The 19710-nt window shown below is 38.7% G+C and overlaps 1 protein-coding gene across 1 annotated transcript in view; it reads left to right on the forward strand.

Annotated features, from left to right (window-relative positions):
* Positions 1-19710, forward strand: part of MED27 (mediator complex subunit 27) — a gene marked incomplete at its 5' end in the record, with an annotated part of 88092 nt that overhangs the window by 54664 nt on the left and 13718 nt on the right. The window contains 2 exons of the mRNA XM_008944766.1: positions 5535-5628; positions 15895-16002. Of these exons, the coding sequence (XP_008943014.1) occupies positions 5535-5628; positions 15895-16002 (202 nt within the window). The remainder of the gene's footprint in view (positions 1-5534; positions 5629-15894; positions 16003-19710) is intronic.

Raw genomic sequence — 19710 nt, forward strand, 5'->3', positions numbered from 1 at the left:
AGCTGTCTGATTTAGTCCTGAGACACGAAGTCACTTTCGCAGCGTGAGAGTCGTTGAATTGTTTTTCACGCTTTTCATTGCCTACCAGGCAGGAAGTGTCAGCTCACGAAAGCTGGCAGAGGTCACTGTTTTAATAACTCTTGTTAATTGATGCTTCTGAAAAGCTTTCTATCAACTTGAATTTGCTACCTGCAGAGACTTGCTCAGCAGGTAGCTGAATCAAATTAAAACTTCAATTCATTGATTAGTAAATCACGCTAGAACTGTGACTGCCTTGTATGTTTTAAAATACAATATTTCTCTAATCAGGTTTCTTGAAAACTATTTAGTCTCTTTATAAAATCTTTAATGATTAAAACTGATACCACTCCTAAAAGCTCTAAGTTATATATTGAGTCTGGTTCTATATAAAATACCTGTTCCATAGGTCTTAGCAGAGGGCAGGAGAGATCTTGGCACCAATGCCTTCATTAGCAAGTACTACATAAGCTAGCGAGAGTCTGCAGGGCCAGCCTATGCTTCTGCAGTACCACACATAGGAGAAGAAATTATCAGCTGTGTTCAACACAGTAACTGAGAGCAAAAAAAAGAAGTCTGGGAACAAGTAAATACTGTGCTAGTAAGTGAGAGACTGTATGGAGCATTTCCCTGGTTGCTGTCCAGAGTATCATTAGTTGAGATTCAACAGAATTGTAGTTTCTTTTCATCTCATATGGGGCATTTTTCCCCTGAGTGTGTAGGAAATATTATGCTCTCTTATATTAAAAATATGGGGGTTGTTTCCCCTTCTTTTCCATCTCCCTAAGATCATTTAGTGAAGTTTTCTTTCTTCCAAAAGATCCCCTCAAAAATTATTAGTAATACCTGTATTTCTAATCTTTAAGTTGTTGTGTTGAGTGGAAAAAATGAACAGCATGCAAGTTAAAGGCTGTGTGGGATAAATGCTATTTAAATCTTATCTAAGCTGTTAAACATCACACTAACATTGGATTGCTGGATCTAATCCAGTAAAAAAAAAAGGTCACATTAGAGAACTAAGCCATCTGTCCAGTGCACAATTGAAAGGAATTACTAATGAATTACTTTTCTATATTACTGTCTTTTGGGGAACCTTTGTGTGAATCAAAGAGATGTTACAAGACTGTTTATCTGCAGAGATGGTTCCTGCATTATTTCTACCTTGTCAAGCTGATGTTTTAGTATGGAACTTCTCATTTAGTGTTTTATATAACTAATTAGTCCCTTACAAACAGTGTTTTCTAACTGGCTTCAGAAGCAGCTTCTGTCTTTTCCAGGCATTGTTACTCCAGCACGGACTGAAGGATTTATGTGTGCACTTATTGGCAAAATGGCAGAGAGATTTTTTTTTTTCTAAGTAATATCTGTTGCTTTATTCTAGGGTTGATTGTTTTGCATGCTCATAACAAGACTTCATTTGGAGTGAAACATTTTGAATTGGTTTTAGTCTTTGTTTGTGTTTATGATAGAGATTGTTGTGTTTTGATTTCTGCAGTATTAATATAGCATGTTTGTAGAAAAAAAAATATTCTACCATATTCAAGTGAAAATAATGATTTATAGTGTTGCCAGCCCTGGAGAGAACCTGATGTCAGGTCTGATCTCACTGGCTGGTTGTGTTGCACATTCAGATATATACCCTTTGAATGATCCTATTACCATTTTTTTTTTTTTTTTTTTTTTAAATAAAGATTTTCTGTCCAAAATATAATTTTAAAACCTCCTTTAAAATTATGAGTCTGTGTCACGAAGGAGAGAAAGAAGAAGAAAAAATGGGAGAGGGAAGTTGGTACAAACCTGCCATTAAGGTTTCTTTAAAAATCCTCCCTCTGACCAGTAAAATTACATTAGCAAAATTGCTTTAGTACTTGATATGATTTAATCATCAGAAGTCCTGTTGGTCGAGTCTGTTGTTCTTTTCTGACCTGGACACACACAGATCTGGATTAGGATGCAGGTATTGATGAGGTCACTCAAAACTTTTTTGAATAGAATGGGGCTAAGGTAGGATGTTGCAATTATCAGATGTTAATGTATTGGCTTTTGAGGCCCAGAAGAATAAGTGAGATAAAATCCTGTCTCTAAGAGTTTAAATGTTGTGCTGTAGTTGAACATGAGTGTTACTGGGTATGATCTTTTGTAGTCATTTGAGGTCTGTATTCAGACCTTTTTGAGCATCCTTTGCATGACAGAGAAGCTATGGAGAGGGAGTTTGTCTAGATGCTATTCATAGGCTCTTTGTAGGTGGAACAAGGCCTGCTCTAGGCCAAGAGAATAAGCTACAACCATATAATTTCAACTTGTAGTTAATTCTGAGAATTCCATGAATTTTTCCTTCTTAAGATATGCCAAATGTTTGTGCAAGTCTATTTCCGTTTACTTTTTCCCACTTTGCTTTATTTTTTCCTGGGTTTGCAAGAGCTCGTTCCCGCCAGCATCTCCTGTAAGTAGGAGCAAACTGAGATTTCCGTAATATAAGTACATTAAAAGTTAGAAATGCTTATTGGCAAGGTAAAATTAGACTTTTCTACATCCTTAAGTGCTACGCTTCTCTGAGGCTGTGTAAGAGGTTCTGTAACATAAATAGGGACTATCCTATTTTTGAACTAAAACTGAATGGACAGAGATGTGTCAGTTGTGACTCTGCCTATTTTGGAACTAAGTTAATGTATTTCAATTCTGCAAAATAAGTTCCAGGCAGCAGCTTTTTCTCTGACCCTCTTTCCAGACAGCCTTGAGAGTGCACTTTATCTTGTCTTCATCATATGTTCTTGAGTTTTCTCTGAAGTCATCACCAGTTACACTTCTACATTACTTTGCTGCATCTGATTTATCATAGCCATCCTTCCACAAGATGTTTTACCAGATGTCCTCTACTGAAGGGCATATCTATAGAAGAGTTTTGCCTTACTTTAGGTTGTTTGTCATTTTATATTTGAGGCCGCCATGTAGTCAAGCTAATTTAGTAATTACATATGTATTATATGCATCTTTGAAGAATCCTTCTGTTCTGACAAGTCCCCAGGAAACCCTGATGTCTACTGGAAAAAAGGCAAAGGGGGCAAAACAACATATACATCAATGATCTTTTATCATACTGGTCTTGGATTTTTCTCTGATATCATCTTGACTGCAAGGAGAAGGAAATGGTTACCTGTGTGGATGGTCCTGGTAGAGCTGTTGAGCCTTGCCAAAGTGGAACAGCTCCTAAAGTGTCAGGGTTTCATTTTTTTCTTTTTTTTTTTTTTTTTTTTTTTTTTTTTTTAAATCACCCCATGACCCATGAAGAGTAGTACAAAATATTAGCAGGCTTCTAAGGCCAAAGTATCTAGTAACTCATCTTTAAGTTCTTTCAGAAGCTGCTTAATACAAAGTAGAAGATTTCTGTTGTGCTCCATGTGGGATTTCACTTAAAGGGAAGAAGACTCTTCATAAGCTCCCTCTGAATTCCCTGTTCTGCCTTATGTTGCTCTGTTAGTAAATGGTGATAATCTGGATTTGAGTCAAGTTTTAAGGCATGTGCTCAAGACAATTCGTACATTTAAAAAATAATCCTATTGAAAAAAAGAGTTGAATTGTTTACTTCCAACCAGCCTGGACCACCTTTTCCAAAGACAGATGTACATGTCTGGGGGGATTTTTCAGAGCAACATGAGCAAATTAAAACACCAAAGTCTGACTGTCATTTATATGATTTAAAATCACTTGACCTTTCCTTCCTCAGTGCATATAGATTGTGTCATTGTCTTGGTTTATGCAGATTCATATTTTGTTTAGTTTTAACTCCTTATTGCACAAAGCTTGGAAAATGAGCAAACTTCAGTGCAATAATCTGCACCATAGTGTGCAAGGCTGTAAAGACACGTTCCTGACCACACACTAACCAAGAAACACCATCTCTCCTTGCCTGTTTCACAGTCATCTCTACTCACACCCAACCGATAGCTCGATTTAGTTGCAGAGCCTGGAGTAACTGCATTTATGGAACAGGATAAACTCTCATGCTGTATAAAAAAAGTATGGGCTCCAGTAATGTTTGAAATGAGTTGGGTGGGTACGGTCGCTGTGTAGCTTACTCATCCTGAAGCGCTGCCTTTGCCTCTCCTCTTTCACCATGCTGAGGAGGTTCTTGGCTTATGGATGTTTTGACTTTGCTTATCAGCAAGCAAGCTGTTAATGAGTCAGTCATGTGAATGGGGAAACTTTTTCTGCACAAGTGAGGATTAAGATTTTTATGCAAAACCGTCGTAACTAATGACATTCTTTTGTAGCTTTTTTGGAAGCAGGCTGGCTTTCCCAGCTGTGTAATGTAGCTTGCTTGAGTTTATTTTTTTTCTGATGATTTTTAATCCCTTGCAAAATAGCTATTGGAGCATAACACCTCATAAGGTTTTGTTGGTTTTTTTTACAACTGGTGTTGAACTGAATAACTTTGAAGAGCTAAAATGCAACGTTGTTCACCTTCATTTCAGCAGGTTAAAGGGAAATAACTAGATTTTTCAGTCTTGCTGTTAATCTGAGTGGGGCAACAGATAATTTATTATTTTTTTTCCAAAATTATTTTTTCAGAGCACATTAGTGGGCTAGTATGGAACCAGTTTTATCAATGACTTCATTCATGGACCTGATCTAGTTGCAGAGTTTGTAGATGGGCGTGATAAGAAGGCAGCAATGCCCCTCCCTTTTTCTGCTTATTTCAGGAGAACTGACAGTGCCACCGGAGGACAGATTAGTGCAGAGATGATAGACTGCCACACAAACTCTGCTAAAGCAAATTCCATTTTAATCTGTGCAGAGAAATGGCTCACAGATGTGAGATGTGCCTGTGGGATGGGGCAATGTGTCCTGGGAAACAAGGTCTCCTTGCTTCCAAAGTTTTCACCGTGAATGGATGTGAGCTCTTAATGTGATACCAGGGAACCAAGACAGCTGCATCCCAGCTCCCTTTGGCCTGCACCAGCAGAGGGATTATATCCAGCAGAAAGGATATTACCTCTGTGTTCAGTCACCCCAGAGAAACTCCTAGAATGTATTAGGCCAGCGAATGAAAGAAATTGGGAAGATTCAGGGGGAAGGGGGAACCTAATAATAGTCTGAAGACTCGATAAAAACCTTCATCTCTTTAGTTCAGCAAAGAGAATAAGGAGATGCCATCCTATGAATTCCTATGCTGGAAGAATAATTTTGATAATTTAGCCTTCAACCTCCTGAGGGAAAAGTATAGAAATACAGTGGCAGGAGTTTGAGGGTGACAGACATAGACTGAAAATTAAGTGAAGGCATGTTTTTAAAGGCAAAGTAATTAATTAAAAAAACTATTTGCATAGGGCTTTGGTTTATTTCCTCTTATTGATAACTCCTTGCATTTCACTTTAATGTATTTTTTTAAGAATATGCAGGTATCAAAGAGAAATTAATTCAGTGTAGTCCCATGAACATTGTCAAACAGGAGTGATAATCCAAGTTTGTGACAAAGAGCATGTGTGCTAATACTGTTGGTTTGGTTCCTTTGGTAGATACGTTGATGATGTGATCAATCGGATTGATAGGATGTTCCCAGAAATGTCTATCCAGCTCTCCCGGCCAAATGGAACTTCAGCAATGCTCCTGGTAAGTTGGATCATTTGATCCCTTGAGATGGATTTCTTAACAGATTGAACTGCTGTTCCAAAAATGCAGTTTATTAATGATATTTTTTAAACATACTGTTCTTCATTCGTCGCAGCAATGTAGGATCTTTCTAACTCTTGGGCAAAAGAGCAATGAAAAGACCTTCCCCTTTAAATGAAAGATCAATTACTTTTTATTGCTAAATGTGATTGTAGAAATATGAATGTAAACTCAAATGGTGGTTTCAGCAGTCTTGGCAATGAGCGAGTCTTAATCATGATAATTAAGAAGGAAAAGAGTGGTGGGAGGAAGAAAAGGAGGAAACCAGTATGATTGAAATTTGTTCATCTTGTTCTTGGGTCAGTGAATTTCTGTTATATGATGAAGTCAAGAATTTGCCTTTGAAGTAAATGAACAGTAAAGGCTCGATTAGAGATAAACAAGTCCAATACATTCGACTTATTTCTGCCTGACCAAGCAAGATTTCATTCCAGAAGAAACTATTGTTCCCATCAATTTTCACAGGCAGCTGTGGTGCTTATAGCAAGACAAGGTTTTGAGTCTGTAGTGTGGCAGGCACTTGGATACTGATTTTTCTTTAACAGGCTGAAAGGCAGAAGTCACATCTCTTGCAAAACTTTACAAAAAAAATAGAAAATATACTGTATGCACAGGTGAAGAACTAAGACCAGTTGTGTCTTTTCCAACTTGGATATCTTTCTCTTACTTCTTCCTTTCCTCAATAGGCTATTACAGAAGGCTTGGGTGTAGTGTACATTTAAGTATATTTCTTACATCCAAGCAAATGGTCAAATGAATCTGAAAATCAGATACTTTGTCAAAACAAAGCTGTTGAATCAATACAAGTCAACACTAGGGTCACTCCTTAGATTTTATATTGTTTGTGGAGTTTGTTGACTTTAAACACTGTTATGGTTAGACTTTTTTTTTTCCTGTGTTATTCAAAGGCTCTGTTAATTTCTCCATAGTAAGTATAGCTGTGATTGTGTTTAGTTTTAATTAATCGACTGTCTAACATCCCATTATTAACTTGCTTTGAACAGCCCCAAATTTGCAAGAGATTAACAGAGTCAGAGGTTAAAATAAACAGCTGGCATTAAAACATTTAATCTGCAATTGTTGTATTCACCGAGTGGAACAATATATTCCAGAAAACAATTGAATTCACCAGTGCAGTCCTAAGAAGCTATAAGTCATAGAAGCTTTTGCACTTCCTCTTAAGCTGACTTTATAAATATAAACTATTTTGCTATAGAAAAATGTCTGGGTTTACTTCCTTGTTTTGAAACCTTTTCCATTCCCTTGGAGCTCTTCTTTGCATATATTAAGTACCTTCCAAATCTAATGGCTCTTTGAGGTCAGAAAATACTTGATGCTTTTCAAAATTCAGGCACAAGTAGGAAATAAGATGGATGTGACTGATAAGTGGTAAGGTAGGGTGGAAGGGTGGTAACTGTAAAAGAAGCCCCTTTTACAAGCAGAAGTCATTTCGTGAGTTCCATGTTGCAGTTGCTCTCTGAATCAAGGACATGGCTGTTGCTACAAGATCTCAGCCCTGTGTTGAACCAATGGTATGCATACTTTCCTTGGATCAGAGATCAAAAAGATTGTTTTTAAAGTATTTTTATGTGATTGTGTGATGGGTTTATTTTTTTTCTTTTAGGCAGGTTTTCCCTCTTTCCCATCTGTCTTAGTTGGTGTTGCCAATATGGCACTTTCCATCTGGCCCTGGCTGCTGCAGAAGCTTTTGCTGTTTGCAGCCACAGATCATTCAGTGAAAGGTGCTGCAGGATGGGCAGTGTGAAGAGCACCTCCCCCAGAAGAAGGGAGGTTTCTTCAGTACTTGTGATTTCTCACAGTGAACTTATTCCAGGTTAGATTTGGAGTTGCTCCCTTGCAGCACTGTGGTTTACCACAATACCAAAGGATTCAGATAATGCTTAGGTTCTTTTAAAATATTTTACAACCTTACTATATTTCCAGAGTTAATTGAGTGTATAATCTCAACCATTTTCATCCTTGGACCGCTGATATCATAGAATCATAGAAATCATACCTGCAGTTGTTTATGAAGGTCTTATATGCAGAGGTCTAGTTGTTATATAAAACATCTTTAAACACAGTCATTCCATTTATGAGAAAAAAAAAAAACATGTATTCATCTTCCAAGGCACTGCTAAGCAGCATACATATTTTTAAGAAAGTGCACATGATTGGGAGGGGATGGGGAAGAAAGAGAAAGGAGTGTCTGTGAGAGTCTTTGAAACTTCAGAATAGGTGGAGACTTTGCCAAATAAATCATTAGGAAAAAAGGCCTAATAAAGTTTCATGTACAGACTCTACAGTCTCATGTGCACATGGAAACCAGTTTGTCTTGAGCTATAAAGGTGGGACTTTCACAGCCCTGAGGTTCATCTGGTGTTTCAAGAAGAATCATTACCAGCCACGTGAGCCTGCTGGATTGACCCCTCTGGCGAGTAGCCTTTGTGTTCAGCTGGGTTCTCCCTCACCAGGGTACAGCTTTCACCTAAGCTGAGGAAGTAAGGCAAAAAGAAAAATAAACTATTCCTGAGAGCATAAATGCTGTGTCTTGAAAGGCTGCTACCTCCTAGTCCTTCGAGGTTACTGCTTCCTCCAGACAATAAGGAGGTTTTTTTATGCTTTAGATTTATACACAGCAATTGTACCTCATTAGGCTGGATTTACGCTACACAGACCAAACACATAAATAATTGAAACCTTTCAGAGCTCTGTGAAATCCTCAGCTGATTTTTAAAGCAGTTTATCATGGCATTTCAAGGTGCTGTTTAATCCCAATCTTCACTAGTGATTTTTCAATTAATCTTTTAATCGCACTATGCGTAAAAAAGACTAAACATAGAATTCTATCAGCTTTAATAACAGTGTTATGCAAAATTAATTTCCAGCAGCAGCAGAGGGAACTGCAGACTCCTTAAGGTTTTTGTGAGGTACTGTTGGTCAAATGCCAGGAATTGTAAATACATCAACCTCATCTTGTATGTTAAGAAAACACAAACTGTTTTTTTTTTCCTTTTTTGAGTGATTAGTTCTGTTCCTAGATACACATGATTTTTTCTGATAAAATAATTTGATAGTGTGATTACTAGATGATTATTTCACATGCCTTGTTTCTGTTACCAAAATCCAGAATGTGGGTTTTTTTTGTGTTTGTTTGTTTGTTTTTAGTTTGAAACAATTCCTGGATACAATTAATTAATTAACATCAGAAATGTTTTGGAAAATGGTAGATGTTAGCCCTGCTTTTCCAGTTGACAGCTATGACCTCCTTAGGGTCATGTACCCACCCAGACCTGGTCAGGTGTAGAAACTTGTTTATTTGTCTTCATCTGGAAACTACTTTGTCTTTAAAATCATTTGTATCCCTGGTGTTTGTAAAGCTCCATAAAAGCAATACTTATAGAAGTTACAAACACCAGGTAAATATTTTTACAGCTACTGGAATAGTTTTCTGTAGTTTGAGCTATTTGGAAGGCGTAATGATCTGTATAACTAACTTCCAGTTTGAAAAACTGAATTGTTTCTGCCAAACCAAAGCTCTTGGCAGAAATAATTTCTTCTTTTCATGTTTTCTTACAAATTTTTGATAAGTTAATTTTATAAATTTATACTGATGTCTAGATTTTTAATGGATCGATCGCTCATAAAAAGCTTTATATTATTTTATGCATTCTCCATAAAATCAGACATATTTATGTTCAAACTTTCAAATCTTGTTCCAAGCATTTTAAACAGGCTGATTGTGTGGAAGTGGGCTGTATTAATTGCAAATAAGCTAGACATCTGTTCACTGAAACTTGAATAATTTCTTGTGTCTCATTTTTGTTTATCAGTGATTTACATAAAATTATTTCTGGTTGGAAAAATGGTTTCTGAAATGTATTATTTGCCCATTAAGAAGGTCCACCAAACTGATTTTTGTTCAAGAGCCCCCAGTGTTGAACTGGGAGTAGGGGGAATGGATTTGCTAAGTGACTTGAAATCAGTATTGATGTAAAACTTGATTAGTTACAATTTAATGCTGTTCTTGTCAAAACAATCCCTTTTCTCCAGCACACTCAGCAGTGTGAGCAGTTCCTCCTTACCCAGCTGGGGCTCATGAGGATGCTAGTGCACAGCAGGCACTGGGTAAGGGCAAGCAGGTTAGTGGGAGGGGTATAGATCTGGTGATCACATTTGGTGGCTTATGCACCTAATTTTAGGCCCATAGGATGAATATGAATGTAGGGGTTTACTCTTTTGGAGACTCTAGCTTGGTTTTGGTGTCTGGTGGAACTGCTGGGATGTTTCAGTATCTCTTGTGTGAGCTGGAACTTGAGAAATTGCTTCTAAGCTCATAGTGGGACTGTTGTGACTGTGGTGGCTTGGCTTTGTCTCTGAAGATTGAGAACCAGCATTTAAAAAGCATTAAGCCATCATTTGAGGTCACATGTACAGAAGAAGAACATCTTGAATCAACAAAGTATGTGAGCAGAGAACGTTAAGTGAATTACAAATTTTTTCCTCTGTTTAAAACAAAAATGAGGAAGATGGGGAAGAGCCTTTTGATGGGAAAGTGAACAAGAGTAGAAGAAGTAGAGAAAGACCTGTAAGATTAATTTCCTCAGCTTTGTTCCTTCCACAGGGTTCTTGTGCCCTAAGTTTGCTGCACAGTCCTAAAGGTCTGTGTTTATATTCCATAGATTTATTTTCTGTGAGATCAGGCACTGTTTTCAACCCTGTAAAATTCCTGGTGTGCTGTAATTCATAATGGAAAAGAGACAGAATCTGTTTCATCATCTGCAGTGATGCTGGACTAGTGTGACCCTTCTGTGACTGGCCACTGGCAAAAATCTGTCTTTTAACCTTTGAACAATATCCTGTGCCAGTTTGTCTCATTAGAAGAGTATGCCATGTTACTGAGGGAGGGGATCACCAGCTCATCCCTAAATCATTTAAAGTCCTTCATTTATGTTGACTTCTTATCATGCACTATTGCAATTAGGTTAGACTAATGAAAGGTAAATTCCAGCCCTTACATAAAAAAGGAAATCCTTGTCAAGAACCTAATTAGTATGTTTGTTTATTTAGACTCTAATGGCTTAATTGCATCTTATCTTGCTATTTACAAATAGGCATCATTAAAGAATAATGAGCATGTGAGGGAAATCGTGGCACTCATACCAGCAGCAGATGAGCCAGGAAGGGGAAAAATAAGAAAACTAGGTGAAAGTGTGGGCAGGGTTTGGGTTTGTTTTTTTTTTTTTTGCTTTATTTTTAATACAAACCCTTATTTTTCAGTACATATAAATATGATTTGCAGACATTGTACTAATGAATGTAGATACATGAGTGGGAGGAGAGGCTTATGGCTGGTTTGTGGCAGGGAGCAGGTGTCTGGCCTTTTGCTGGAAACACCTGCAGCTTGGTTGCATCTCTGCTTTGATAGTGCCTTATTTTTTCTTAAGGTGAATAAAGAGCATGTACAAACTTGTGCTTTTTTTATTCAAGTGGGGAGGTACCCATGCTAACCGAAAATAATGTTTTCTTTCTTTTAGCTCTGCATTGCAGAGCATCTGCAGCTCAAATCAGCAGCAAGTTCCCTGGGATGCTGAGTGGAAGTCTGGAGCTTGGGGATTTTTTTTTTTTGCAAAGTGTTGGAGCTTCGTGTTGTCAGTGTTCATTTTCCTAATATCAAATTTACAAGTAAATCTGAAGAAATAATGTTTGTTAATGCATTTTTAAAAGCTGTTTATAAAAGAGGTTTTCATGTGGTATGAATTTCAGTTAGGAGGCAAAATTGAAAGGGGGATTTCAGGCTATTTCCTGCAGGCAGAATTCTGGCATGGTAAATTAATTTTGATCCTTTTAATTTTGTAAATTAATTTTGACCCTCATTCTGACTTACTTGAAGAGGTACTTATTTCATTTCCAGTCATAAGTGATATTAAATGGGAACTTTTTTAGCAGTCTTACAAGACATTATCTAAGCCGTTCTCACAGATTATTCTGTTTCCCCCTCCCTCTTTCTTGGCAAACAGTGTCTGTCATATGATCTTTGAGAATTATCTTCGTGATAGACAAAATATTTTTAAAACTGGGATATTTCAAGAAGATTTTTATTTTATATATCTTTGTCAGAGGAGCTGCATAATATTGGAGATTTCAATCAGCTGCCTGTCCTACCTTCTTCTGGAGCTTGCCAGTTTAGGAAGCAGGGGATTTATGAATAACTTAACTGTCTGAATTTAGTATACTTTACTTAAAAGGAAGTTAGAAGTACATTGTTATTACACAGACCAAAACAAGCTACAGAAGTATTTAACTTGCAGGCTGTTCCATTTTCAGCTCGCAGAACTGTGGGGCATATTTTTTCATTCATATTAATTGAATTTTAAAGTGACCTTGTACATGTATTGATTTGAATTAAAATTTTCTACATCAAGGACGAGTTGGCATATATCCTTCAGGCAAAATATTAAAAAGCCAAGTGCTGTCTTAACAGGATATCGACGGGAGAAGTTGAAATTTAATAGGAAAAGTTGGCTTAGGAAGGAAATAGTTGCCTTTTTGTCACGATTGAAAGGTGTCTTTTCTGTATAATGAAAGTAGTTTCTTTCAGTTGGTATCTGTGGAAGTGCAGGGACATTTCAGTGCCCATTAAGTAGGGACCATCTGGGTGAGTCTTGATGTCCAGGAGAGACCTGCACTACTGGAGCTCAGAGTAGAACTCCCAAATTACTTTTTTACTAGAGCCATTAGTTTACTACCTTCTTTCAGGTGATCTGTAGGGACACAGTTGTATGACTATAGGTGTATTTTATATTCCATAGTTAGCTAACTGGAGTCCATGTTCACAAAAGACCTATGTTGAGCAGGTATTGAAAGAAAATCGTTTTCTGCAAAATATGATTTGTGAAATATGGTTGAGGCAAGCAAAAACATTACGTCCTGAAAACAGTTACAAGTCTTGATTATTAGAGGACAAAATAAATGGTATTGTGTGCAATACAGAATGTGTTTTACCCTGAAAATAGCTGTGGAGCATACTTTTGGCTTCCAAATCTAACACCATCCTCCAGTCTAGTGACAGGCTGTTGTTCAGGCTTTGTACTACTAGCCTCATTCTTTCAATGCTGTTAAAATGATGAACTATAATTTCTGAGCTATGTGTAGTTTTACAGAATTTCCGCTTCTGTCAAGCTTAACTAATGACACAGTCCTACAAAAAATCATCTGAAAGTCACCATCTCTCTTCCAGCCAATACAAAACCTACAGGAATCCTATGTCAAAACAACAATGGCACAAAATAGGAGAGTTTTCTATTTTGGTGCCAGAGCACTGTAAGAGCTAATTCAGACAGCCTGGCACTAACCCAGCTGAAGCTGCAATCGTTTTATTTATTGTTCAGTTGTGTTACCATGATTCCTGGGTGTCCCTTGTCCCAGGGAGGGGACACCCTTACACAAACCATTGTCTGAGCTGAGGTCACAGTAGTGTGTCCCTCAGGGAGCTCACAGTCTTGGGTACCCCCTAGGGATGGGTTTACACAGCTCCTCAGACGTGGGGGAGACAGTGTAACCCTGCTTGTTTGACATTCCAGCAGGTGGGTGGTCGAGGCTGCTGTCCTGGACCACTCTGCAGAGTTTGACCTTTCAGCACTGCAGGATGGGTGATCGCTGGGGCCTGAGTAGCTGTGATGGGTTCTGAAAGCGTGGAGTGAATGAGTGCAAGGGTATGAAAAGGGGAGATCTGGGAAAAGGCAATGAGCTGATGCAGAAGCATTTTGAAAGCATCTGTGCAGGTGAATCCTGTGGGGCGGTTTGAGGCCAGCAATAAGTATGTTCAAGCAAGTTGGAGTGCCAAACTTGGGATTTTTCAGCTTGTTGTGTTCCACTGTTCACTCTGAGGATTTTCAGGAACATCCCACACAGGCTTCAGATCAACTTCATCCAGTATTTTTTTTCTACCTGGCAGCAGTGTGAGCTATCATGAATGCAGAACATAAGGGAAGAGGAAAGAGGTGAGCATCCACTGAAGTGTGCAAAGGCAATGGAGATAGAAAACATTACAAATAAAGCTGAGTCTGGGTGTTGTAGGGCAGCCTTTTTGCTCTTCAGTTAAGAACATCTATTTTCTTTTTTTAATGGCTTCTTCCCGCCTTTTAATTTTTCTGTATCTGGTTGATGCCTAGTGTGAAGTTATGAGTCAGTTCTCTCAGTAGACCCATATCCTAGTGAAGTGCCAATCTTTCTAAGGTAGAAAAATAAATAAAAACCTGTTAACTCTTAAGTGCACTGAGAGCTTTTTTAAGAGTGACTTTGCTTCCTCATCTTAGCAGCTAGGACAGAGCTCTCTTTCTAATTCCAGTGCATGATCAGCATTATAGATCAAGGCACTTCTGGATCATGACTTTTTTTTTTAGCTTAGTTGATCCAGTGGGAAGTGCTGAAATAACTTTGCTGGTTTATTTGCAGACCAACTAGGTCTTATTACAGAGTATCCCAGCAAGATGCTATGTTTAAGCTCAAATTTGCAGTGCCTGATACTGTGATGTGGTTGCCTGAGAATGATCAAGTGTTCCATACGTGTTCAGAAAATCCCCATTGATTGTAAGAAGGTAGGAATAAGAAAAAACTATTCACAGTATGTGCATATCCCAGGCCTTAATATAAGTTACCCTACTTCAGCCTGTGGCATTTTTCTGCAAAACCTCACCCGTTCTTCTGACCACCTTTTTCTCTTCATGTTCTTGTAAAATTATACTGAGCAGCCCATCTTTAAGTCTGTCATTGGCTCTTTTTTACCTTCTTGTTTCCCAGTCCTTGCTCTTGCTGTAAGCTTGTTCTTCCCTCTTTAGATTCTTCTCTCTTTGAGTTGTTTTCTCCATGTCCTGTGCCAAAGGGTTATCATCAGTTCTTTTCAGGGTTTGTAGCTCTGTCCTGTTCTATACTGATATAATAAGCAGGAGTTTGGGTAACTGTTCTGTAAACTCTTTTATTGTTACCCCATTCCTAGTACTATTTCCCCTCCTAACCCTCCTTCAGCAGCATGATCCTTGCACCAGCTTTGAGATGGAGTCTTTGTGCCAGATCTATCTGTCTTCCTCCTTGGGTGAGTTTGGGAAGCATCTTGACACTTGAGAGTTGATTTGTCTGTTAATCTTAGTCAGCATCAGATTGAGGTTACTAGTGTTAAAACAAGGTGGCAAGTAGGAGTCATTAGCAGGAGTTAAAAAGGAGAAATGTGACAGATCAATAAAGATGCATATTGACTGATTTCTTCGGCTGTGGATTTGTCTGCTGAGGTTAGAAGTAAAATCACAGTTCTAGCCTGTGTTCATCTATATGGGACGAGGTGTTGGAACAGACAATGGAAAATGAGCCACTGCTGGTTGGGAAATATTAAAATGAACTAATTGTTTCTTTCTTATCTTGGTTTTATGCTTTTATGAGTGAGGAAAAACTCAGTAATAATCGCTGTATAACAAACCACAAAGAGTTATCGTTAGACACATCTTAACAATATTGAAGTGCAAGTTCATCTTTGAAATGTAAATTGATTTTTAGATTAAAATTACTTCATTATTGCATTTTTGTCAATAACTTAGGCTTATTTCCTTTGTTATACTCTGACCCTATATATTTTGCACGATACTAGTTTTATTCTTTGCAGTCTATCCCATTCACAGAAGAAAATTAAACCTTTGAAAATGTAATATTTCTACTTTTTAGCTGTGGTTTCCTTTTAAATAATTTTCATTTTTATTTGACCTAGAATGCTTGACATTAAGCTTGTGGCATGCTTTTAAAAGCTAGCATTAGAAGAGTCCAATTCTTCTTTTAAATTATTTTTCTCTAAGTGGAATTAAATTGGCGTATATCAAATGCATCGAAAATAATCACATTTGCTCATGGTTTTTGACAAGTTACTGAGTTCTGTTGTTAATAAAATTGAGAGTTGCTTGGCAGTGTCGTGTCTACACAAGGGAATTCTGTGAATTCATACATTCTCAGTTGCAAATGAATGTTTGTTTGTTCTGCACTTTATAGTCTATCTCTTCCTTATAACACTCTCAGTGGTTTTAGATCTTTTATTTTGGTCTGCCTATAAAATATTGAAAACTGAAATTGCATCAACTTAAGCTGTTAACTTGATGGTCTTGTGAATTCAGATACCATCTACTCTCCTTCAGCTTGTTTTTGTCCTTCTCTTGTTCCTCACAGGTTACCTTAGGAAAAGTGTTAAAAGTGATAGTGGTGATGAGGAGCCTCTTCATTGACCGGACGATAGTAAAAGGGTACAACGAAAATGTCTATACTGAAGATGGCAAGGTAGGTTATTGTATATCCAGTAACATAAAATTTTATTTTTACCTAGTATTTAAATGACGGAGCACAGGAATCCCATCACGAGTATGCCAGAAACATAAAACTGTCAAAATACTCTGTGGACGTGTTGCAAAATGCTCAGGTTTAAATTTGTCACGCATTGCTTGCATTTTTCTTACCCAAATGCCTGACTTCTAAGCTCTGAAGCCCTTGCTTGAATTTCTAATTTAGCACCTTAGACCCCAGTTGCCTCGTTAATAATGTCTACTGAGAAAACATTTTTTCAGTGTACTAGCATATCAGTAGCCCAAGGTTCAGATTCCTCTTTTCTGAGAGCCATTGGGAAATCGTGGGCTAGTTTTGGGTTCAACTTGATAAACATGACTGCACGTATCATTGGTAGGTAGTCCCCAGTAAGTTGCTTGTCCATAAGAGCACATCTTGAACAGCAGCTATTAAAGCAAGCGTTACCTGTTTGCAGAAGTGATTTGTTACGTGAACAATTCACCCTGCTTGAACCCTCAAATTTTGTCTGACTGCACACACTCCATATGGCTCTTTAGTGCGTCAGAAGATGTTAATGGGACCTGACGGCCTTCAGCTCAGCTTGTTTCCCTTTTTAGGGTGGAATGGTCTCTCTTACTGAGACATCCACCAGGACTTTCCTTTGCCAGTAACAGTACTAAATACCTCCATGTTTCACGTTTTTCTCTCTGGAGCTTTCTCTTCTGATTATGAAGCCTATTAAAATAAAAAGTTCATTATGTGAAGATGAATACTTGGCACCCATAGGCCATGTTATAATGAGGTGAGACTTTTTTCCCTTTCAAAAGAGCTAACTGTGTTTTAGCACACAGAGGCACGTTGTGTACTGACCCAGAGTTCAGTGGCTCGGAGTCTGAGGCTCCGTTCCTTAGGAAAGGCCAGGAGCTGGTGTGCTGAAGGAAATAGTCCAGCTCTGTTTCCCAGGTCAGAGATTCTCACTCGAAGGGCAGGGGATTGGCCCAAGAAGTAGTAAAATAAAAATTGCCTGGTTTTGATTTGCATTATTCAAATATGCAGGTTTAAATGCCACTTCTCTGCAGAAGTAGCTGCACCACACTCCCTGTATATTAGCATATAAATACAGACTTACAGCAGCAGCCCCCTTCACCCCAAGTTCTGCTCAGGACTGAAATGATACTCTATCTAAAGAGCACTGACAGTGCTTGATGGATTCCTGTGTCACACTTCATTTGGGTGTGCTCATTTTCCCTGATGAATCCAGTTTCCTTTGAAGCTCCATTGAAATAGAATAATGCTATATATGCTGAAAAGCCAAGTAAAAGAGTTCCTTTCTGAAACTCGGCATCTGGAGTTGGGTTCTGTTTAGCTCAGGGTTCACTCTCTTGAGACCATACACCAGTTCTCTGCCATCTTTTGCTGCAAGGGGGAGAGCAGGACTCACCAAGGCCAGGATTGGGCATGGGGCACTAACCTTTGTCTGCTCTCCATGGGGAGCAGCTCAGCATCTCCAGAGCATCAGTGCTAACACCTGGCTTGTTTTCTTGCTTTAAGCCAGTCTGCAGGGGAGTCTGTTTTCTACAGATTTAGCTTTCTGTGTCCAAAGCTAGGTTAGTGACTGTTCCCACGAGGCTGCGTGAGCCTGTGACCTTTACCTGGCAGTTTGCTATTCCATTGGGCTATCCTGCAGCTTTCACAAACCTGAATTTCTGTGCTTTAGGTATAAATAGGAACATTTCATTTGACTTAAGTAGAATTGGAGTTGCAGTCACTTAAATCATGAGTAAATTTGGCTTGGAAGATGGAATAAATGCGTAGCTTGCTAGTTTTGCCAACTGGAGCACATATTGACAAACAGTAAGCTCCCTCTTTTTCACTAATTAACTACTCTGGTAATTGGAGAATAAGAATAAGATTGTGCTCTTGCAATGATTCGCTTTACTTACTGTGCCTGCTGGGAATGAGCGATTACAGTCAACTGCAAATACAGTCCATTCCAGTTCCTTCCCTGTCACAACAGATGCTGTTGGGAGAGTACTCCAGTGAGGTTTCACCATACTATTTGAGCTTCTCAGTTTCTCACCTGATAGAGGGGGAAAATGCAGCATTCGGAGGAGGCACGAGTCTCTTTCAGAAGAATATGAAAAAAGGAGATCAGTGACTGTCACCTCTATTAAATACCAAAATTACCAAGAACCCTCAGGAGCACAGTAGGAGGTGATCATTTTTCCAGTGAGCAGTTTACAAAATAATTGTTGATTTAGGGGTTAGCTGATGTATTCCTAGATAGCATTTAATATTTGTAAACAGCAGTGACAAGATTAACTAGGTGGTACAATAGAAGGATAGCAATTTTGAAGCTCCTGTCTTTTCTGTCAGCCCTGTTGAAGAACAGACAGTGGATAAGTCATTGTGCTTCTTTAGACTTAAACAGCTGACTGAGGGTCTGTTGAGTCATCCTTCTAACTGCACAAGTCAGAAGGTCCTTGAAGTAACAGAAGAGAAATTTGGTGGGGGGCTTTTGCCAAGTAGAGCAGGGTTTGGGGCCACAGAATCTGTTCAACAACAGAGGCAATGGCCATCATTAGGAGACTGAATGATCACACCAGACAATAAATGACAACTGGACTATGCACCAAAGAGGCCAGCAATTTGCTGGCAGATCATTGTTTATCTTGCTTAGCAGATTTTGCATTACTGGGAAGAAAAAAGGAAGAGATGAGGGCAAGTGGCAGAGGCATTGATAGCCTTCTGCTCCATTAGTCAGACAAGTCTATTTTAAAAAAAAAAACAAAACAAAACAAACCAGGTCTGGGTGTTTCTCCTAGTTGTGGAAGTGCCTGGTGGCATCCTGGCAGTGACACAGCAACGCTGAGGCTGTGTTACCCAGGTTGCTGTAGCTCCCCGTGCGCTTGTACACTGTGCTGTGTAGGGTGACAGGCTGAAAGCTTTGCATGGCTTCTGCTGCACTGAAGTCTAGCTAAATTGGGTACTCTGTCTTCCAGATTTAAATACTTTCAAAATTAAGGTGAAAAAAAAATAGAAGTCTTAACCTCTCAGTAAGGTAAGACACTACCTTCTGGGGTCTTATTTTCGAGCTTTGCTTCTGGAGATGAAGAATTGTTGCATTTCTTAAGTGCTTCATGTACTCCCCTCGTGAATTATTCACAAACCCTGCAGAATGTCTTTCCAGGTTGCCAGCTGCATAACTTAGACAGTTTTGGTGACACTTTGTGAAAACAATAGGTGAGGTCTGGCAGGCTGTCATGTCGTGGGTTCTGGATGCTGGTCGCTTTGCAGCCTCTCTTGCTTACCATATGAACCCATTGTGTCCAGCATCTACTGAGGGGTTTTAATTAGCCCTGTGGTTTTAGTGATGGCACTGTGCCACACCTAACTTCAAACTCTGACGTACTCATTGTGCACTGGAATTTAATCATGGACAGTAACTAATTACTAATGTTGTCCGGATTCCTGAATAAATGAAGCTATGCAGCTGACCCTTCCAGAGCAGGTGTATTGTCAACCGAGCCATTAGGAGCCTTAGTCTGCCAATAAAAATAAACATATGGGGATTTTTTTGGCATAATAATACTGTGCTTTTCCCTGGATGCAGAGACCAAGAACCACCTTGACAGGGCGTATTTAGAGTAGGTGCTCAACATCACTGCCTAGCCAGATTCCTATTTTTGCATCTGTTAGACTTAA

This window comes from Merops nubicus, unplaced genomic scaffold (genome assembly GCF_000691845.1).
Source record: "Merops nubicus isolate BGI_N331 unplaced genomic scaffold, ASM69184v1 scaffold12527, whole genome shotgun sequence".
NCBI lineage: Eukaryota > Metazoa > Chordata > Aves > Coraciiformes > Meropidae > Merops > Merops nubicus.